Source organism: Tetrao urogallus (assembly GCF_951394365.1).
Source record: "Tetrao urogallus genome assembly, chromosome: Z".
NCBI classification, from domain to species: Eukaryota; Metazoa; Chordata; class Aves; order Galliformes; family Phasianidae; genus Tetrao; species Tetrao urogallus.
Window position 1 is genome coordinate 21,618,781 of NC_136816.1, and position 18,672 is coordinate 21,637,452.

Consider the following 18,672-nt stretch of genomic DNA (forward strand, 5'->3'; position numbering starts at 1 on the left):
CCTTTTTTAAGTGCAACTCAGGATACTGTTGGTCTTCTGAGCTGCAAGCACGTACTGCTGGCTCATGTCCAGCTTTTCATCCACCAGAACCCTCTCATCCTTCTCCACTCCCTACATATTCTTTTCACTGTCTGTATGCACACCTGGGATTGCCCTCACCTAAGTGCAGCCCATGGCATTTGTCCTTGTTGAATCTCATTAGGCTCACATGGGCCCACTTCACAAGCTTGTGCGTGTCCCCTGGATCCGTTCATTCCGTTCCATCAGCTGTACCTCTCAGCTTGGTGTCAACTTGCTGCAGTTGAGACTGCACTCAACCCAGTCATCCAGGTTGTTGATAAAGATGTTAAAGAGTACCAATCCCAATACAAGTTCCTGGTGGACACCAATTATAACTGGCCTCCACTTGGACACAGAGCCTCTAATAATTTGATAGACAATTCCGAAACAATATGTGGTGTGACACTGGCCAGCCACTCCAGCCCTCGAAAGTTTTCATGCTTAAGAAAGTGCCTGTTCCAAAATGCAGTTTAACAGATGCTTTCTGTTATTTAAGATCATATTATTCCACTTTTTTTTTCTTTTCTTTAAAGAATGAGTAGTTCAGTGATGCAGCCTATGAATTATTTCATTAAAGTGTACTGACACCATAGATTCCAAAACAGATATTTCCAGAACTTACAGACAAATAATGCCTGGCTCCTTTTAGATCTGCAGGTTGTCAAATGGGTACTCTGGAACTTGGTCTCTGTTAATTTCAATTTAAACGAGCAATAGATTTGGAATTTTTGAGGCACTAAGCCAATTCATATAGACAGACATTACTATTACATAATTTCCTTTCTTTCTTAGAAGCAACTGATAATTAAAAAGAAACAGAAAAATAAAGGAAAAACAGTTATTCATTAATTATTTTTTTCCTCCATAGTATAGTTCTTGAAAAAAGAAGGAAAATGCTTCTGAAAAAGACCTGTTCCAGCATATTCAGCCTTTTATTTGATTATTTCTCAGGTATCAGTCTGAAGTCATTTTTTCATTTAACTGCTCATGGTCTGTCTCAGAAAAGCTTTGGACTATTCAAAATTTTCTTTTCTTTTCACTTTGAATCTTAAATGTACTAACTGAGGTTTGAGACTCCGTCGGAGGTATAGCTGTCCTTAAATGTCTTATGGAACCCTCTTCTTCATTGAAAGAGTACTATGGGATATTGCTAATTGCCTTGTAGGCAATTGGCATAAATGACTGCCATCCCGAGGGACTTCTGTTGTGAAAGATCTTGCAGAAGAATAAATGAGTTGAAGTTGAAACCTGGAGGGACTGTTGCTTTGGTGTACTAGGATGTGAAATCAGAAAATGAATATCTTCTCCTGTGGAGTGAGCTTAGTGATTGGATTACTGCATTTTATGGCTACTTATACATTTAGCATATTCAGCAAGCAAGTCAAGTTAGGATATTGTTGAAGTGGTCTGTCAGAACAATTTGTCTGTGCATTAACATTTTAAAGAAGCACAAGAGTGTTATCTTTTTTTAACCTGCACCAAGAAAGGGCCTTGTCATCTCTGATGGTCAGGTTCTGAAATAGCCATTCAGTTTAGGCCATTTTGAGTTATCATTTAGCAAACTGCCCAAATTTCACATGTTCTGTCGAGAAAAATCTCAGCTTTGAAGATGAATGGTAGTTTGGTCTCTTCTGTGCTCCCCTAACCAGCAATGATGTTTTTGGAGTGACATATTTTGAGCATTCAAGAAGAGATGGTCACTTGTGGTGAGATGGTGTGATTGTTGTGTTTGTTTTGTTTTTTTTTTTAAAAGTTTTTCCAGACATCTATTGTTTATGTGATAATGCTGCTATTCAAGGTTAGTTTGTATTTATTTTATGAGTGAGATTTCATGTGACATTATCCAACTGATTTCCAAAGGAGAACTGCTTTCTGCTCTTCTGTCTATTAATTTTCTAATGCAATCAATGAAAGCAATCAGATTTTCTTCATAGAATTTAACATGGGACTAATCATTATTGACAAGATTAGGTCAGGCTCAGATTTTGCTTCACTTGACATCAGCCGTGTAAGAGATGATTTTATAAACAAATTGTGGATCTAGTAGAGGATCTGAACCTTGGGAGTGAGAATAGCATGAAGGTATCAGGAACACTAAGTAGGAACTAAAGGACCAAAAAATTCACCAGAAGATCTTTACAGAATGTCTTTATCTCATCTGGGGCTGTAATTTCTACATGCTGGTAGCAGTCTGTTATGGGCCCCTTCCTTTTTCACGGCCTTGAGATCGTAAGGACAGAGCTATCAGCAACAGAATCTTTAGTAGTGACTATGCAGTTTACAAATTCAGCCAGAGTTCATCTGTGACGGACAGAATGAAGATTTTTTAAAATAGGATTTACTGTACATAGAGAATAATGCAGTGTAAGTGCAATTTAAACAACCCATTGAACTGCAGCCCAGAGAGCACTGTTTGACATATCATGCTGTGCCACTGCAAAAAGACAGAACTATGCGTTCTAAAATTTTCTGATGTCACAACATAGTATAGAAAGAGCTTCATATCCTGAAGTTCATCCTCTAATTAAACTGCATATTCCTGCTGCATTTTTTATATTGCAGTGTAAAAATGCTTTTGCAAAACTAATGAGAAAGCTACACCAGCATTTCCCTCAGTCTTGGGTGCATTATGTCATGTTAGCAACTGTATCATCGTATTCTTTGTTGCCAGTGCAGTTCTAATCCTGCTTGATTCACCAGCAAGGTTTGATTTTGCTGACCATAAAAAATTTGTTCACAGCCTTGAGCAAGCTTCACTTTTTGCTTTGCATTGCTTTATCTTCCCCTTCTCCCCAGTTCCACCCATTTACTTTTTGTGCAGACCAGTCTAAGGGATAGCTGTGTCTCTGTGTCATGCTTATAGCCCTGCTTCAAGCAGGCAGAGAAACTCATTTGAAATCACATCTCAGTATTCAGTAGTCAGAGAAAATGATTTGTTTTCCTTTTTTTTTTTTTTTTTTTTTTTTTTTTTTTTACTTATTCTGGTTTTGATCCTACATTGTATAGAAAAAAACAATAACAAACCAGAATGTGTGCAGAGTATCAACACTGCTGGTGTTCACAGAGAAAGTGCCTAAAAATCTCAGATGGCAGCACTTGTTAGCTTTGTTTCTGCCTATATATCATATACATACAGGCTTTTTCATCTGCTTACTGGTGGGATTAATGTATTTCATGTAGATGCTCACATTTGAAGTGTTTTAGGTGAGTATTCATAATTTTGGGGAGTATATTTTTAGGATACACCTGTTATTCCATCTTAAAAATGAGCTTGTTAGTAATTACAATATGCCTTGGGATGTTCAATTTGTTAATATGACTATTATTGATGGCTATTAATATCTTGATTTGATAAAGTAGATGTGTCATGAGCTAAGTATATTTAATAGGAGCACAGAAGCATATGGGAGTAATCTGCAGATGCTTCATGCAGTGGTATTGCTTTCTTGTTCACATTTTAAAACTGTGGGACTGCATTAAAGCCCATGGAAACAGAGATATGTCTGATCTAAACACTCACTGCACAGGACTTACCTTAAAGGTCCTTCTCGAATGCAAATGAAGATGGCTTTTACTCCAAGTTTTAGGGTAATTAGATTTTAAAGTTTTCTGTAGATGCCTGATAGAAAGAGTTTATGGCTTGGGAACATAAGTTACACAATATTATGTAGCAGGCCAGAGGAGCTGTCAGTTTTAGTGTGTGTTATTATTTCCCTCTCGCTTCTACTAATCACTGATTTACAGAGATAAGGCGTCCTGCAGCCTGAACATTTTAATTGCTTAAATCAAGGTACACTGGATGTAGATAGTGAGGACACTGATGTATTATTGGGTGAGATGGTTTAAGCAAAATGTAAGAAGAAAAGTGAAGGGTATCTCAGTGCTAACTGAAGACATCAAGAGTTAAATCAGTCATCTGCATTTTTTATTGCTAATATAAACACTTTAGCAATGCTAATCAGTGGTGCTGATTTTCTGTTTTGATTTTCCTTAATAATTAAGCAAAAGATCGGGAATGCAATCAAGTTGTACACTAGGGGGTTCATGCAAATTTTTTTTTTTTAAATTTTATTTCATTAATTTTATACTTTGTTAAATGTATCCAAAAGGAAAATTACTGAAGTTGAGAAGAAGAAAAAAAAAGAAATACAGTTTACAGTCTGCATAATCAAAGTGACTATTTCTAATGAGGGAAATGGCCACTTTGTTGAAATTATTAGTTGAAAATACATCTGCTTTTATTCCTTCTTAAACAACTCCACATTGGCTACTCTGCTATGCAGAGAAACAGTTATGACCGTGAAATGTCCTTCAGCAGCCATGATTTTTCAAGAGAGATTTAGCAAAATGGGATCATCTCTGCATTCCCAACTATCTTAAATACAGTATTTTCCTTCTGAGTTTTTTTATGTCGACTTCTGAAGAGGGTCCTGTAAAGTAAGACTATTCCATCTCCTTACTTTCATGGATTTGTAGCCTGTTTTCTCTTAAAATAAGTAATTGGTGTGTTTTGCTCTTACCTGTTCTACAATATTTAAAATAATAAATTTCTGTTTTCAATTATTTTACTTTGTTAGAAATATTTGTAATATTTGAAAAAAAGTACATTAACCAGAAGTTATTTTCTTATTATCCTGCAGATTAGACTCAGTTATCTCTTTTTTTTTTTTTTTTTATCTCAGAAGAAATATAGTGTTAAAATTTGTTTGAAAATTGAGATATAAGGCCAAATGTTTCCCAGAAGGGGAGGAAGGGTAGTTTGAGCCATTACAGATTATCTTCTGCCAGCTTTCATTCTGGCATTTATGGATTCAAGGTAAGTCAAGTTCTATGTGATTTGGTATGTAAATTAAAACTTTGCTTGAAATCTAAGACAGACTCAGAGTACTGAGATAGTCTTCTAGATTTTTATGTTATTAAGGTAATTCATTTATGAGCAGAATGCTTTTTCTATTTGGGAATTGTAAAACTGGTAATGAAGGAGATATTTATGCAGGCTATATGGGGAATTTGACTTAAAAGAGCAATAACAGTAGAATAAAATGAGACACTGTCTTTTGACGATTTAAAGCAAATTGATTGAAACTCTTCCTCTCATTAATTAATTTGCTTGCATAGGAATTATTGGCTAGTTAGTAAAAGGCACTGTAACATTTTTTGCACTAATTTTGAACTGATGTTGCACCTACTAATAGTGTTGTCTAACATCTTGAAGAATTAATAAAAGATCATATGACACCTTTCCCTATCCCCTGTGGGGAGCTGTTTTGTGCATGAGCTAAAATTGAGGTAGCACCAGGTATTGAGATGCAGCCTTTCCTGAGCAGACACTGGGCACTGCACCCTTGCCGGCCCAGGTTTTCAGTGCTTAGGCATCCTTAGAGAGGCTGTATTGTGAAACCTGTTCATAATTTCGGGGATATGGTTTTAACAGAAAGTGCCACATCAACTGAAGCTGCCTAAGGTCTTTATCTGCAGTTTTGAAAAAGTTGATGCTGCTATCCATCAATGGGGAAGCACAAATCACTTTTTTGAGTAAGTCAAGTTCAGGCTTTTTTGATGACACGTTGTCAGCCAAATCTTTAATGGGGGTATTTTTGTTGTTGTGGTCTTCAGGAGGCTCTAGCATTTCCTTTAAACTACAGCTGTCTGTATCAGTTATCTGGTAGGACAGCCACCATGAAGCGGTCTGAGTCTGACTGACTGCGATTTGGTGATGGCTGCCCAGCCACTTGCAGAAAATGATTCCATTTGTTTTCTACCAAAAATGGGCATGTATTTACTGCTGCTGGGCAGGCATCATGTGTTTCTTGAAGTACCCACTGGTTTTTACCATCAAACCACTGATTATATATATCCTAATAAAATGACTAGTTTATTTTGGCTCCTTTATCATTTGTATAATATCTTCATAAATCATAAATGTATATATATTTTTTTTACAGGCTACCTTTTTGAAAAGATGTTTCTTCATTTGAACTCCCTTTTTGGATTCCCAATTATTCTCCTGTACCATTGGCTGGGGACAACTTTATCTTTGAATCTTGAAGATCCAAATGTGTGTAGCCACTGGGAAAGGTAATAGTTTCTTTAACAGAAAACTTGATACAAATACTGATTGTAATACTGATGTATGTTTTACTAGTACGTCTTACTTAACACATTTTAAGTGATTTAAAACTTCCAATCGAATAATGAACTAGGAATAAAATTTTATGCTAACACATGGGCAGAGTAACTTCAGGGTAAGTAAAAGACTTTCATGCTGGAGTGAAATGCAGCCATCTTTGTGGTAGTAGTTAGAATGCAAAAACCACAACAGTTGCACAGGCAGTGTTACAGAACCATCTAAGGACAAGAAAGGGATCAAAGCTTTTTTCTTATTTAAGTGAAAAGGAGCTTTTACATATGCAAAATGCAATTAGCCATATTGGAGTTTGGCCAAATTTGATTATGCTGATTCTTTCCTTTTCAACATTCTTGGAATCCAAATTAAGATTTGTTGTTTAATTTTTTTGATGAGGTTCAGAAATTTGTAACATACAGCTATAAATTCATGCATTTAGTTAATCAATTTGTTCACGAATTTCATGTTAATTGCAAGTAGAATGCTCACAGTGGGTAGCAGAGGTTGAACTGCAAGCATTTGTTGTACTTTTCTTGAGTGAAGATTGTGGTAGTGAAACAAGGCCTGAATGTCTCACTGCTGTTATTTTATTAAGGCCATGACTGATCAGCTATTTCCTGAGCTAGTCTAAGTGTTCATTTGAAAACATAAGTATTGTCTTCACTTGAAGTAAATTGTATTTTATGCCGGGAATGCTGCTGAGCCACTGTACATTTATGTGCAATTGATATGGCTAAATCTTTGCAGAAAAAGTTGAAACTTGTATTTCATTTTTTATAAAGTCTGCGTATAAAAAAATGCACTTAAGGATTTTCCTCAGCAATTAACCTCAGCTTGTGTTAAGAAAGGGTAGGAGCAGAAACTTTGCGTGCAATTTAGTATATACAATATTTGGTACATGAAGTTACCATACTAAATATCTGTTTACAACATTCAGGCTCAAGTTGAGGTTATTACTTGATGCTACTCCACATTGTATATCGTTTTTATCTATAACAGAGGTTTTGAGGGAAGACATAAAGTACTGAAAACAAAATGGCAAAAAACAGCAATGTTTACATAGCATAACATGTTATAAAATGATGAAAGTCTGCAGAAGAAAAAATGTTCATCAAGCACATTCAGTTTTTGAATAAAGTTTTATCTTTCTCTAATTATTTAAGCCTCAGAAATGAGAAGGAGCTGCAAGTGAACTTCCTGAAACTGGTGCTGTTTCTTAGAACGGGCAGCAGGGGAATGAATACAGCTACAGCAGAGTAAAGCCTCCAGATACAAGTTTGTTGCTGCTGCTCTCAGTGGCAGTGCTGTAAACCTACCAGCTCTGTTATAAAATGATCTTCACGGATGAACTCTGATCACAGCAAAAATGGATGAGCTGGATGTGGTGTTCAGCAACAAGCAGGCACAGACGTTTTGTCAGGCTCTCTTACAGCTGGACGAATTAGAGATGCTTGCCTTTTTAGGGAGTAGGGAAAACAGGGAGCAAGTTCTGAGCAGTGAGGAGTCAATGGATCTGGATATGTTTTCTCTCAGTATAGGTGATAGCAGTAGGAGGAGATTGTGGTTGTTACCCTGTAGTAGGTGCTGAGGTGGCATGGAAATTCAGATGGGCTGTACACTCACCAAGTGTTTTGACTGCTCCTGGGAACCAGTGCTACAAGAGGGAGAGATCACGCATTCCCATATTTTCTAACTCTTTTACGCAACCACAGACTGACAGGCTGCCAGCACAAACAGTCTGCACAAGAGTTTTCTAGGGTGATTCAATATTTTTCCCTGCTGCAGCAGAAGATCTCTTCCTCTGGCCCCACTGACAGCTCTGGAGGCTCTGGATTTCAGAGCACAGATTTATTTCTAGGGCACCACACTCATATTTTGGCAGAAAGCAGTAAAAGACATTCAGTATATACTTCTGAAAAAAGGCTCTCTGTTCAAAATTAAATAGAAAACAAGCAAACAAAAAGTATGGACTAAAATATAATTTCTGACTCCTGAACAGACTGTTGGTTAGCACAATTGTTTAATCTGTTTCAGTAATTATTACTGTAAAACACTTGCTCAATAATATGTCTGGCCTCTCTCTGTCTCTCCCCAGTTATTCAGTTACAGTGCAAGAGTCATATCCACATCCTTTTGATCAAATTTACTACACCAGTTGTACTGACATCCTAAACTGGTTTAAGTGCACACGACACAGGTGATGTATAATTGCTAATATTGTCAAAATCTTGGTATTGTATGTATTTGTAGAGAACTTATCTCTGTTGAAATATAGCATGATATATAGGATCTTTTAACTATAGCGACTTATTTGTGTAATGTGTAAGGTATCTGACAAGTGGAAAATGCCTAACCCAAGCAAATTCACATAACTTTTATTGGCAGGTTAGGGTATATCACCCCATAGATATCTAACAGAAAAAGAACAAATTTGAAAAAAAGTATGCAGTAAATTAAATTAATTTCCCCAGATCCTGTCAGACGTATTTGTTCCAAAATGTTAGGAGGCACCTTGCTGCTTTGAACCTTATTTTCTGGGGAAAGTGTATGTTACTCGGAAGGGAAGTATAAATATATTATTTGATGATGTCTAGAAGTCATCTGTCCAATCCTTCTGCTCAAGCAGAGCCACTTAGAACAAATGGTCCTGCATCACATCCAGATGGCTTTTGAATATCTCTAAGGAACAATTCAAGATATCTTGAAGTGCATTAACCAGCGCTTAACCAGCGCAATGTCTCTGTCCCTATAGAAACCAACTCACCCTTGTAAGAATAAATCCTGGAAGTCTCTACCTTGGAAACTGATTCCATTAGTGATACAGCAAATAGATTTGTTTTGCTAGCTTTTAATCTTCTTTGGGGTTGCTAGTTGTGAAGGTAGTGATACTCCTGTTTGTGCATTGCTTAAGTAGCTAGAATGCTTAACTTTACTGTTGTCCGGCCAGCCATGGAAATAAGTTTTTTTTGGGAACCACAAAGACTCTTGAATTCAACAACAGATAAATAAAGGTCTCTTCTCGGAGTGTTTTTCTCCTTTTACTAATGGCTGTAGATTTTTGAAGATACGTAAGAATATAAATTTTCAAAGTGAAATGTATGCAACAACCATTCATTCTTTCCTTTAGAATCAGTTACCGCATTGCCTACAGACATGGTGAAAAAACGATGTACAAGCGTAAATCCCAGTGCTGCCCTGGATTTTATGAAAGCAGAGAAATGTGTGTCCGTAAGTCTAGCTTTTTTTTGCTTTGATATTCTGTGTGTTTATTGCCTTGCTCGCTCCCTTTTGGTGGATGACTTGTAGGAGGTGAGGTACCAGAGCCTCAGTTATTCAGAGACAGTCGTGTGATTATGCTGTCATTTGCTATACTATGTATGTTTGTATACTTTTATTAATTTTAGGGAACAAAATGGGAATGCTCTGAATGGGAAAACAGCTTTCTCCATTCCTTAGTTTTCAGCTGTTCCTAGTATTGCCTCTTTCAGCCAAGACGTGGACTGGCTGGCCTACACAGTGCAGCCCTGGATGAGGCCCTGGCTAAACTCACCATGTCTCCAGCTTAATGCCTCCAGTCTGCATTATGGTGCTTTACCTAGTGCTTTTTTCTCAAGATTGTGAGAAATAGAGACGCATTCATTGCTTTATCATTTCCCTTACTGCTACAGTGACAGTGGTGAACCTCCTCCAGTTTGGAGGAGCAAAACCTCCTCCAGCAAAACCTACAAAATTGTGGATAATGAAAGATTTGTCTTTGCCACTGGATTTTGCTACCAAGTTTAGGAGAACACAGTGAAGCAGATAAGTCTTTAGTCTGAAAATTAGTTATCAGTACGTACATTGAATTTATTTATTCAGTATAAATGTGAGTTTCTTAATTTGTTCTGTCTGATTCATATTTAAAATTACATAAGAATTAAAATTCTCCTGTGGAGCTAACTTTGCATTTATTTGATTCTGCAGTCATTGACCTGCATGAGCATGAGGGTCCTTCACTCATGACCACCAGTTCAAGTGAGAGCTCCATTTCCTCAGGGAAAATGGAGGAGCTTAATGTTTAACACAGTAAGGGAAACATTTTGTGCTTTATGTTCAGCTAGCTTTTTTCACTCATATGTTCTGGAGTAAAGAACTTATACATTCTGTACTATACATGCTACACTTAACACATACTGGAGTAGACTTTACCTGCATACAGTGTGATATGGCTGGTTGTCCATTTTAACTTGGAAAATAAGTGTGATGTTTTCAACTGGAATTAACCTGTAAGGGGTAGTGACATGAGGAACACTCTTCCCCTGTCACTGAAGCATAAATGTCACTGTCGAAAAGCCAACACCAATTGTTTCTCCAGAAGAAAATCATGACCATATTGAAAAAACATACATGCACTTCCTCTCTTTTTTGTATGTTAAGACAGAAGAGGATAAGAAACAAGTGTTATATCTTCTTTCTTGTCATTGCTGCTCTGCAATGCAGGCAGGATTTCTGTTGGAGTTGTTTCCATAGTGTGGATTATTTTTTTCTTTGGGGAGGATGTAAAGGAGAAAAATGGCAATAGAACAGTAAAATACATGTGCTGTTGATATGCTGTTCTGTATTTGCTCCTTTATTTGACTTCTTGATTTAAAAAGCTGAATTAGAAAATCCTACTGGTAGATGATTTGGGTATTAGTCAACACTTCACTGCATACAGTGATGAACTGAAATCCTGTGACTTCCTTTTGAAAATACTAATTGGGAATTTACAGCTTGAACACTCACAATTTGCTATTCCCCTATGGTAACTGCTTAATAATGGTAGTGCTACTTCACTGCTTATTATGGGAAGAAAATTGCTTATCATTGTATGAAGCCATTGTAAAAATGTGGCAGTCTTACACTGCTGAAGGCTCTAAATGTTGTATTCATGTAGGAAAAGAATGACCAATAGTCACATAAAAGCGTACTCTGAATTTTATGTGTTATAAATACATACTTTTCAGAATCTTTCTGAGTCCAGACTGAATAGATTCACTTAAGCTCAGTATTTTAAATTATGTTAATAAATATGACAAAACAGTATTTTTTCTATGTAACCTTTGGCCAGTAGACAGATTCTTTTGCAGAGTAAGGTAATAACAGCAAGGAGTATTCAGTCATTCTGAACACAAACTTTGCCACCCTTAAGTAGTTGTGCCACCTGAGTTTGTGTTCAGGTGGATAAAATATCCAATATTTTCACTTAAATTTACTTAAATTCCAGCATTGCATTAGGCATCAGTACTAGAATGTTAATGAGCAGGAAGGAGAATCTCAGTACTTCCACTGCTACATTGTTCTGTAATCTCCTTATATAACTCCTGTTTAAAAGGAGATGGGAGTTTCTGATTTCTGGCTTCACTATTGACAGCTGCAGAAGGGCAGGCCAACTGTAGCTTGGCTGTTGTTGTTTTTCTTCCCCTTTATTTATTTATTTTCTCTTAATGATTGCAGTGCATTTTTTAGAATACTTTTATAGGTTTTCTTCAGATATGGCATGAAAGTAGTTCATGGTTAGACCTAATGGATTTCCTGAGGTGATCTGCTCTGCAGGCAGATTCAAAGGTAGATTCATTTTATCAAGTTCTATAGAGCAATTCACTCAGAGACTTAAAAACTCCATGCTTAGTCTTTTATTCATTCCAAATAATTTGCTGTCACTTTTTGTTCTCAGTCTCAAGGAGATTTGTCATATGGGTGCTAGACTGGGTTCCGCACTGGGATGGTTTTACATAAAGCATAATCATCTCTTTTTTTTTACATTTACAAAATCCATCCGATTTTGTTGAAGGAGTTCAGGCATTAAGATATCTGTTGATTTGTTGTGTGTTGACAAAGTAGATTAATCCTTGCAGCATTTTGGTAGCATGAACATTAACTTTACGTACAATGTCTATGGTCTAACAGATTTCTGAGAGCACTAAGGGAGGATTAAGCCTGTTGAATTTCCCCGAGACAGGAAATGGAAAATCGGCAGACTATGGGGAGAATTAAGAATCTATCTTGATGTACGTAACTGAATACCATTCACCTTAACAAAAAAGCAGATATCAAAGCAGAAAAAAAGGATTGATCAAAGGGTTTGTTCTAACATGCAGTGTAGAAGGAAAGACTTCATTTGAAAAAGGCACATTTATAATGCAGTTTAAAAGGTACATGAATTTCATCTTGCACAAAAAGTGCTGAGAGACCATGCTTTAATTAAGGTAAAGGAAGTTGGAGGTAATTTTTGTGCGATATCTAAGAATTCTTTTTAATTTTGAGTATAAATTATTTATGCACTCAAACATCACTCACAAAATTTTGAGAGCTTTAACAGGTAAAGAAGCTTATTTTTCCTGAAAAATGGGATGTAACTCTTCAAGTTATTCTTTCCAAAGACCGTAGGTATCCAAATATAGTTAGAATGGTATTAGCAGAAATGACAAAGCATGGAGTCACGCATTTGTTATGATTTCTTTTGTTGGAAATAATTTCTGTGAATTAATAATATGCAGATATACTTAATACTGAAAGTACAGACTTGATTCAGTTATCACTCTGTTCTTTCTAATATTAATTCTCCTTGAAGTTGATCAGAATTTCACTTAATAGGAGATTTCAGGTATGAAATCAGGTATGACTTCAAGGAACTGTTTATTTGAAGACCTGACTCATTTGTTCAAAAGCTGGAAGTCTAATCTGGGAACTGTAGTGGATTCTCCTGCTCATCTATCTATGTGCATAATTACAATCAAAATATTTCAAGCTTTTATTCATTTTAATTGATTTATGTCTGTTTTTTTAAAGGCAATAAATGACAGATATAAAAATGCATGCATGAACTTTAATTAAAGGCAAGAATAGTCTTTTTCACAACTTATTACTAGAAATACTTTTCTGTCTTTTTACATTAGGTAATGGAATGCACAGCTGTCTAAATATTGTCAGTGGTGACTTACGATTAAATAACTACATGACACTTTCTTAATCATAGAGAACAGATTCATAAAATGCCATTCAGAAATTTCAAGTTTTATGTTCCACTCTTCATATACGCTCCAATGCAGAAGTTGTATGAGATGCTGGAATTACTCCTCTCAGCTGTGATATTTAAAGTAGTAGGAGGAGTAGTTGGCATCTCCACAGCAAGCAGTATGCTGGAGTCCATCAGCATGTATGTAGGTGTTTGAACTGCAGCCTTCTCTTGAGCTGAACACCATCTCCCATCTCCCTTCTCTCTTTGGTATCATTATGAGTCATATAATCAGTACATAAAAATGGCATCTTGATCTAAAATTGCATTACATACATTATGTTTCTTGTATGACTGGCTTAGCTCCCTTGGTAAAAGCATCCCTTCCAAAACTGTGGTGATGCAGAATGTCTACAATTGATTGTTTTCTGAGAAGCCTTTGCCTCACTTCATTTTCAGATTGCTGTAATTGTGGTATTGATGTGGTATTGGTGTGGTATTGATGTGTATTGATGTGGTATTGTGGCTTTGACACTTAAGACACATCTTTCCAATGTGATTCATGTTGCTGAGTTTGCTCAGCAGGTCATTTTTATTTGGCTGGTGGCAGAAACACGAGAGCTAGGAAGAGAACTTGAGAAGCCAGGTGACCCTCTGTCTGGGGAACTGGGAAGGATATTTTATGGATGCTTCAAGTTGGGTGATGATACTGTATAGTTAGGAAAGGCAAATCTTCCTCCTGTGCTTATGAAAATGCAAAGATGTGACCTGCTGAAGTATAGGTATGTGAGTTGGACAAGGCAAAATTTTAGGGATGATTTAAAGGAAACAATAAGACACAGAAGAATGGGGAAAATAAGATGAAAAAGCAAATACGCAACTGCAATCTCTGATTGCTTTTCATATGATAACTGATTTTTGCTTAGAAAGGAACAAGGTATGATTTAGACGATTTACTGCTGTCAGTGAATTTTTGGTGATTCTTTGCACTGCTCAGTATCAAAGAGATTTCGGAGTAAGTTTTTCATTTGCTCTTGCACATAAGTGTTTCTTTACAGCTTGTGTAAGAGGAATGAGAAAATTCTCATTGTTTCTGATGTCATTTATGCCTATTCAGCTTGTTTTCTAGTACTCTTCACACTGCTTGCACCTTGCACATTTTTTAGATCATGTAGTAAATTATGATTCCCTCCTCCCCATATTCATTGCAAAAATTTTGGTAGAGACAGGCTCTTAGGAATGTTAACTATAGTTCCGTTAACAAGAATCGGTTAGACTAGTTAGTGTATACAGAATAATTCTTTTGGTTACTGAATAAGTTTTTATGTATGTCTGTAATATAGTTGGAAATTGTTCCTTGTTTGGATATATTTTTTGGCATTAAGAAACTTAAAAAAGAAAACCAGGATTTAAAAAATATATATACTTTTAGCATCTTTGAAACATTCTTGGCTTTAGTTCAACCTCTTCAAAGTAAAGAATTACATGTTACTCTACTTTCAGAAGGGATTTTATATATTTGTATGTCACATATTTTAACTATTTTTGAGTTTGTTTGGAAGAAACATTTTGTAAGGTTCATCGGTGTTCCTTATCCACATGTATTCTAGTTTGTAGAGTCAGCAGAGTTTTGAATGTCAAAAATGCATACATTATTAATGATGTTGGGTTTTGCGTGTTGATATTCATTAAGATTTTTACACATGCACGCAGAGACATATTGTCTTATGGTTTACTGGGAAGATTTTTCACACAATTGGCCCTGAAAAACCTTTAGTGCCAAAGGCAGAACTTATTAGGCAAGAATCTTCAAAGATGTAAGTAATTCATGTCTAGCTGTAAAAAATGTAAATGTGTGATGTATTATTTAGTAACTATTTCCATAATAGGTAGAGAATAATTAAAGTGTTTTTTTTTTTTTTTTTTTTTAGTACTTTATATTACTGGACAGTTAGAAATATTCTCCCTGGTAATTTCTAGTGAAGATCATTTTAATGCACATCTAAAAAGCGGCTTGTAAGGCATAAAAGTTAAGAAGGAAACTTAAAGGTTGTAATTAAATGCAAAAAAATAAAACTAACTTAAAGGTAGTTAATGTCTGTGATCTCAAATAATGAATGATTTTAGTATATATACTGTTTATCACTTTGTGTCTTTCTTTTTTGTGTGGCCACACAAAATGTAAAGATGACTGTTCTGCTTTATGATGTTGAATTAGGAAAAAAATTGCAATTTTTGCAGTTTACCTAGTTATTTTTCCTAGTTATTGTGTAGTATTTTCTATCCTTTTAAAACATAAATAATTTGTGTATAATCTCATTAATCTTCTTGTAAACACAGCCTTGTCTTTTCGTATTGATCACTTTGTATTGATTGGTACACCAGTAAGATTCCTGTCACAGCTTTTCTGGAAATGAAGGTATAAGAAAATTCTCATCCTTTGCACATCTTTGAAGTTTTATTCCTGTTTGAACTGGATGGAAATTATTACACTGTATGTACTTTGGAAAGCTGAGAGCATTTCTTTATGAATATATTGCCAGCAACTTGCTGATTGCCAATTTCTTCAGTGTCTCGTATTCTGATTAAGTTGTATTGGTGTGCTGGGTATTGGAGCCATTTCAAGTTTTGTTTAAAAAGAAAGCCTTATTTTGAAATAAGCCATCACTGTAGAAACGCACATATATGTGCTTGCGAAGCATAATGAGTATTGATAGTGAAAAGTTTCAAGCAGCTTCACTTAGCACTATTATAAAGGTTGCAGTGACTCATAACATTTACACACTGTGGCTTGCCTTAATTGTCATCAGAGTTTGGAACTGTGCAACCATTCAAAAAAAAAAAAATCAATGTTAAGATACTGATATGTTGCAAATCATATTTATCCACACTCTTTTTGCTTGCAGAGGTTTCCATCTCCCTTGGCATAAGACTTGGGTTCACAGAATAACAGAGTGGGTTGAGATTGGCAGTCCTGATTCAACAATCTGCTCAAGCAGTGACACTTAAAGCAAGTTGCCCCCTACCATGGCCAGACAGCTTTCCAACCTGTATTATGATAGGACTGTTTTTTTCACTAAATGTGGATGATTTTCTCTTTTCTACATGTATACATATTTGAATGATATCAATATAGTTTAGCTAGAGCCTTCAAAACATGAAAAAATAGAAGAGACAGAAGTTAGAAAGCATATTTTGACGGAGGCCATCAAACATTAATGTGTTATTATTTATTTTGCTTTTAAACAATGTTGGAGGCATGAAACATCATGATTGGAGGTAATTTTTGAATATTTGTCTTAATACTAGGAGCTGTAACTTATTATTTTTATATTTCCTTCACTGACAGCTCACTGTGCTGACAAATGTGTCCATGGTCGTTGTATTGCTCCAAACACCTGTCAGTGTGAGCCTGGCTGGGGAGGACCCAACTGCTCCAGTGGTGAGTTTTCACCTGCTTCTGCCTATCTTATGCTCTTTTCACTGCTTTGTCCCCTCTTTAGGGAAGATCATCACTGATCCTGTGCTTGGTTTCCTGCTTTCTGGTCAGGATGTTTGAGTTATCAAGTTACTATGTGTGGTCTCATATTTCTCCGTTTACTTGCAGACAACTTTACCCTGCACCAGCACTAAATATCATGGTTAATGCTCAGAAATATGCCAAATAGTATAGAATTTAGTTTCTGCAGTAAGTAAATAACATGATATTTGAATGATGAAGTCCCCAATTTTTTTGTTTTCTTGATGAATGAAGAATGATGGTGCAAGGTCGCATTTGAAAGTTCTGAGCTTTTAAACTGCAGCTTTTTAAACTGAGCTGTGTTCCCTTCTTGCATTAATAGGTCCTCCATGTTGGCTCAGTTTCTCTCTATTTTTCTCACTTCGGTGATCCTTCCCCAACTCTTTTCTTCTTCCCCTTTACTTTAAGAGTGTGTACAGAAGAGGACAACAAGAGAGGAATATGAGGGACACACACAGGAGGAAGACAGATTGGTACCATCACTGCTTGGTGTATGGCTGTACTCACACACCAATCAGATGGTGGTCATGCTTAATAAAAAGTTATGAAGTTCGAGGCTGTCACATACTTCATACAAGAACACAGCAAAATATCAAATCCATGAAGTACTGCAGTAATAGCATTTGATGACCATTTTAGTCACTACCACTGTTCTGTAGCTGCTGACTGTAAAACCACGTGCTGTAGCCAAGGAGCCAAGCTGCAGTAAGACAGAGAGTGCTGACAGAGGACAGAAACTCCTCCGTGGCAGAAGTGGCATATCTGTGTACTGTTCTCTTCCTCTGTCTGAGGTAATCATTTGTGTAGACCATGAATTGATTTTTTTCTTCACTTTACCCCAAACAGAGGTTCTCAGAATAATTCTGGATTTTTGCTCATTATAACAGGTTATCTATTCTTTCTTTCCTCTCTCTTCACAAGGTGTTAGGAAATGTCATGTTGAGACTGACACTACAACCGTGTACTTCATTATAATCACGATCAAAGCAGGTCACTGTTAGTAACTATGCACTTGAAAGGAATATATATTTTTAGTCATTAATAAAAAATAAATAAGGTTTATAATTTAAATTTCACAGACATGAAAATCTTATTCATAAAACAGAGTGGATGTCTTGCAAAGATATTATGCTATGAGTTTACTTAGTAGGAGATTCCTGTAAAAATAGTATTTGTGGAAAAACCTAGATCATAAGCAGGTCAAAAAGAATTTTGGATTTATTTTCACTGTCATTTTTTTCCCCACTTAATAAAAATAGGGAAACGTGTTTTGTTTCGCTTTGCAGGCAAGGTGCTAATGTTACTCTACCTGGAACTGATCTGTTGTGAAGGCAGCTTATTTTATAAAATATGGGGTGAGAAACAATTAACGAGTTACACGAAAAAGAACTTGTAACTTGTCACTGTAAGGTTATTATATTTAGTGTATGGTCTTTGTATATGCTTACAAGTGGTTCTTTTCATAAACAAAGAAGCAAAGTTTTGCTTCAAGCATAAAATAGTTGGCAACTCCGTATGTAGATGTTGATCTAGTGTGCAGAATTTTCAAAGGAAATTGTTGAAAAATGATAACTTTATGCCTTGTGAACTTTATGCCTTCAACTTCAAGCCTTATGAACTGAGATTCTCTGTAACTACTCAGATTTTTAAAAGCGAGCATTGCTATGCAACACAGAATGAGGACATACCATTATTTATTGAGATTTCCAAATCTGAAACTCACTGAAAAGGCAATTTAGGTGAGTCAGGAATCTCTAAATCTCACTCTGGGAATAGTTATTTCTCTCTCAGGATTTGCTAGAGTCCGTTTCCCTTACCTGCCTGTTTTAATTCATTTTGAATATGTGTTCAGCTATTTTCCCGTTCTGCTTCTTCAGTTCACTGCCTTTGACTGCTTGTCTTGGCAGTCTCAATACCAAAATTATTTTCTCATGTGAATACATAATAGGCTGAAACTGAGAGAGCCTTTGTGCACCTTTGAACTGTGCA

The 18,672-nt window shown here is 36.0% G+C and overlaps 1 protein-coding gene across 1 annotated transcript in view; it reads left to right on the forward strand.

The window, feature by feature from the left end:
• Positions 1 to 6,022: 6,022 nt before the first annotated feature.
• Positions 6,023 to 18,672, forward strand: part of MEGF10 (multiple EGF like domains 10) — a gene marked incomplete at both ends in the record, with an annotated part of 66,609 nt that continues 53,959 nt past the window's right edge. Inside the window, 4 exons of the mRNA XM_079548682.1 lie at positions 6,023 to 6,138; positions 8,283 to 8,384; positions 9,315 to 9,415; positions 16,513 to 16,605. Coding sequence (XP_079404808.1) covers positions 6,023 to 6,138; positions 8,283 to 8,384; positions 9,315 to 9,415; positions 16,513 to 16,605 — 412 coding nt within the window. The remainder of the gene's footprint in view (positions 6,139 to 8,282; positions 8,385 to 9,314; positions 9,416 to 16,512; positions 16,606 to 18,672) is intronic.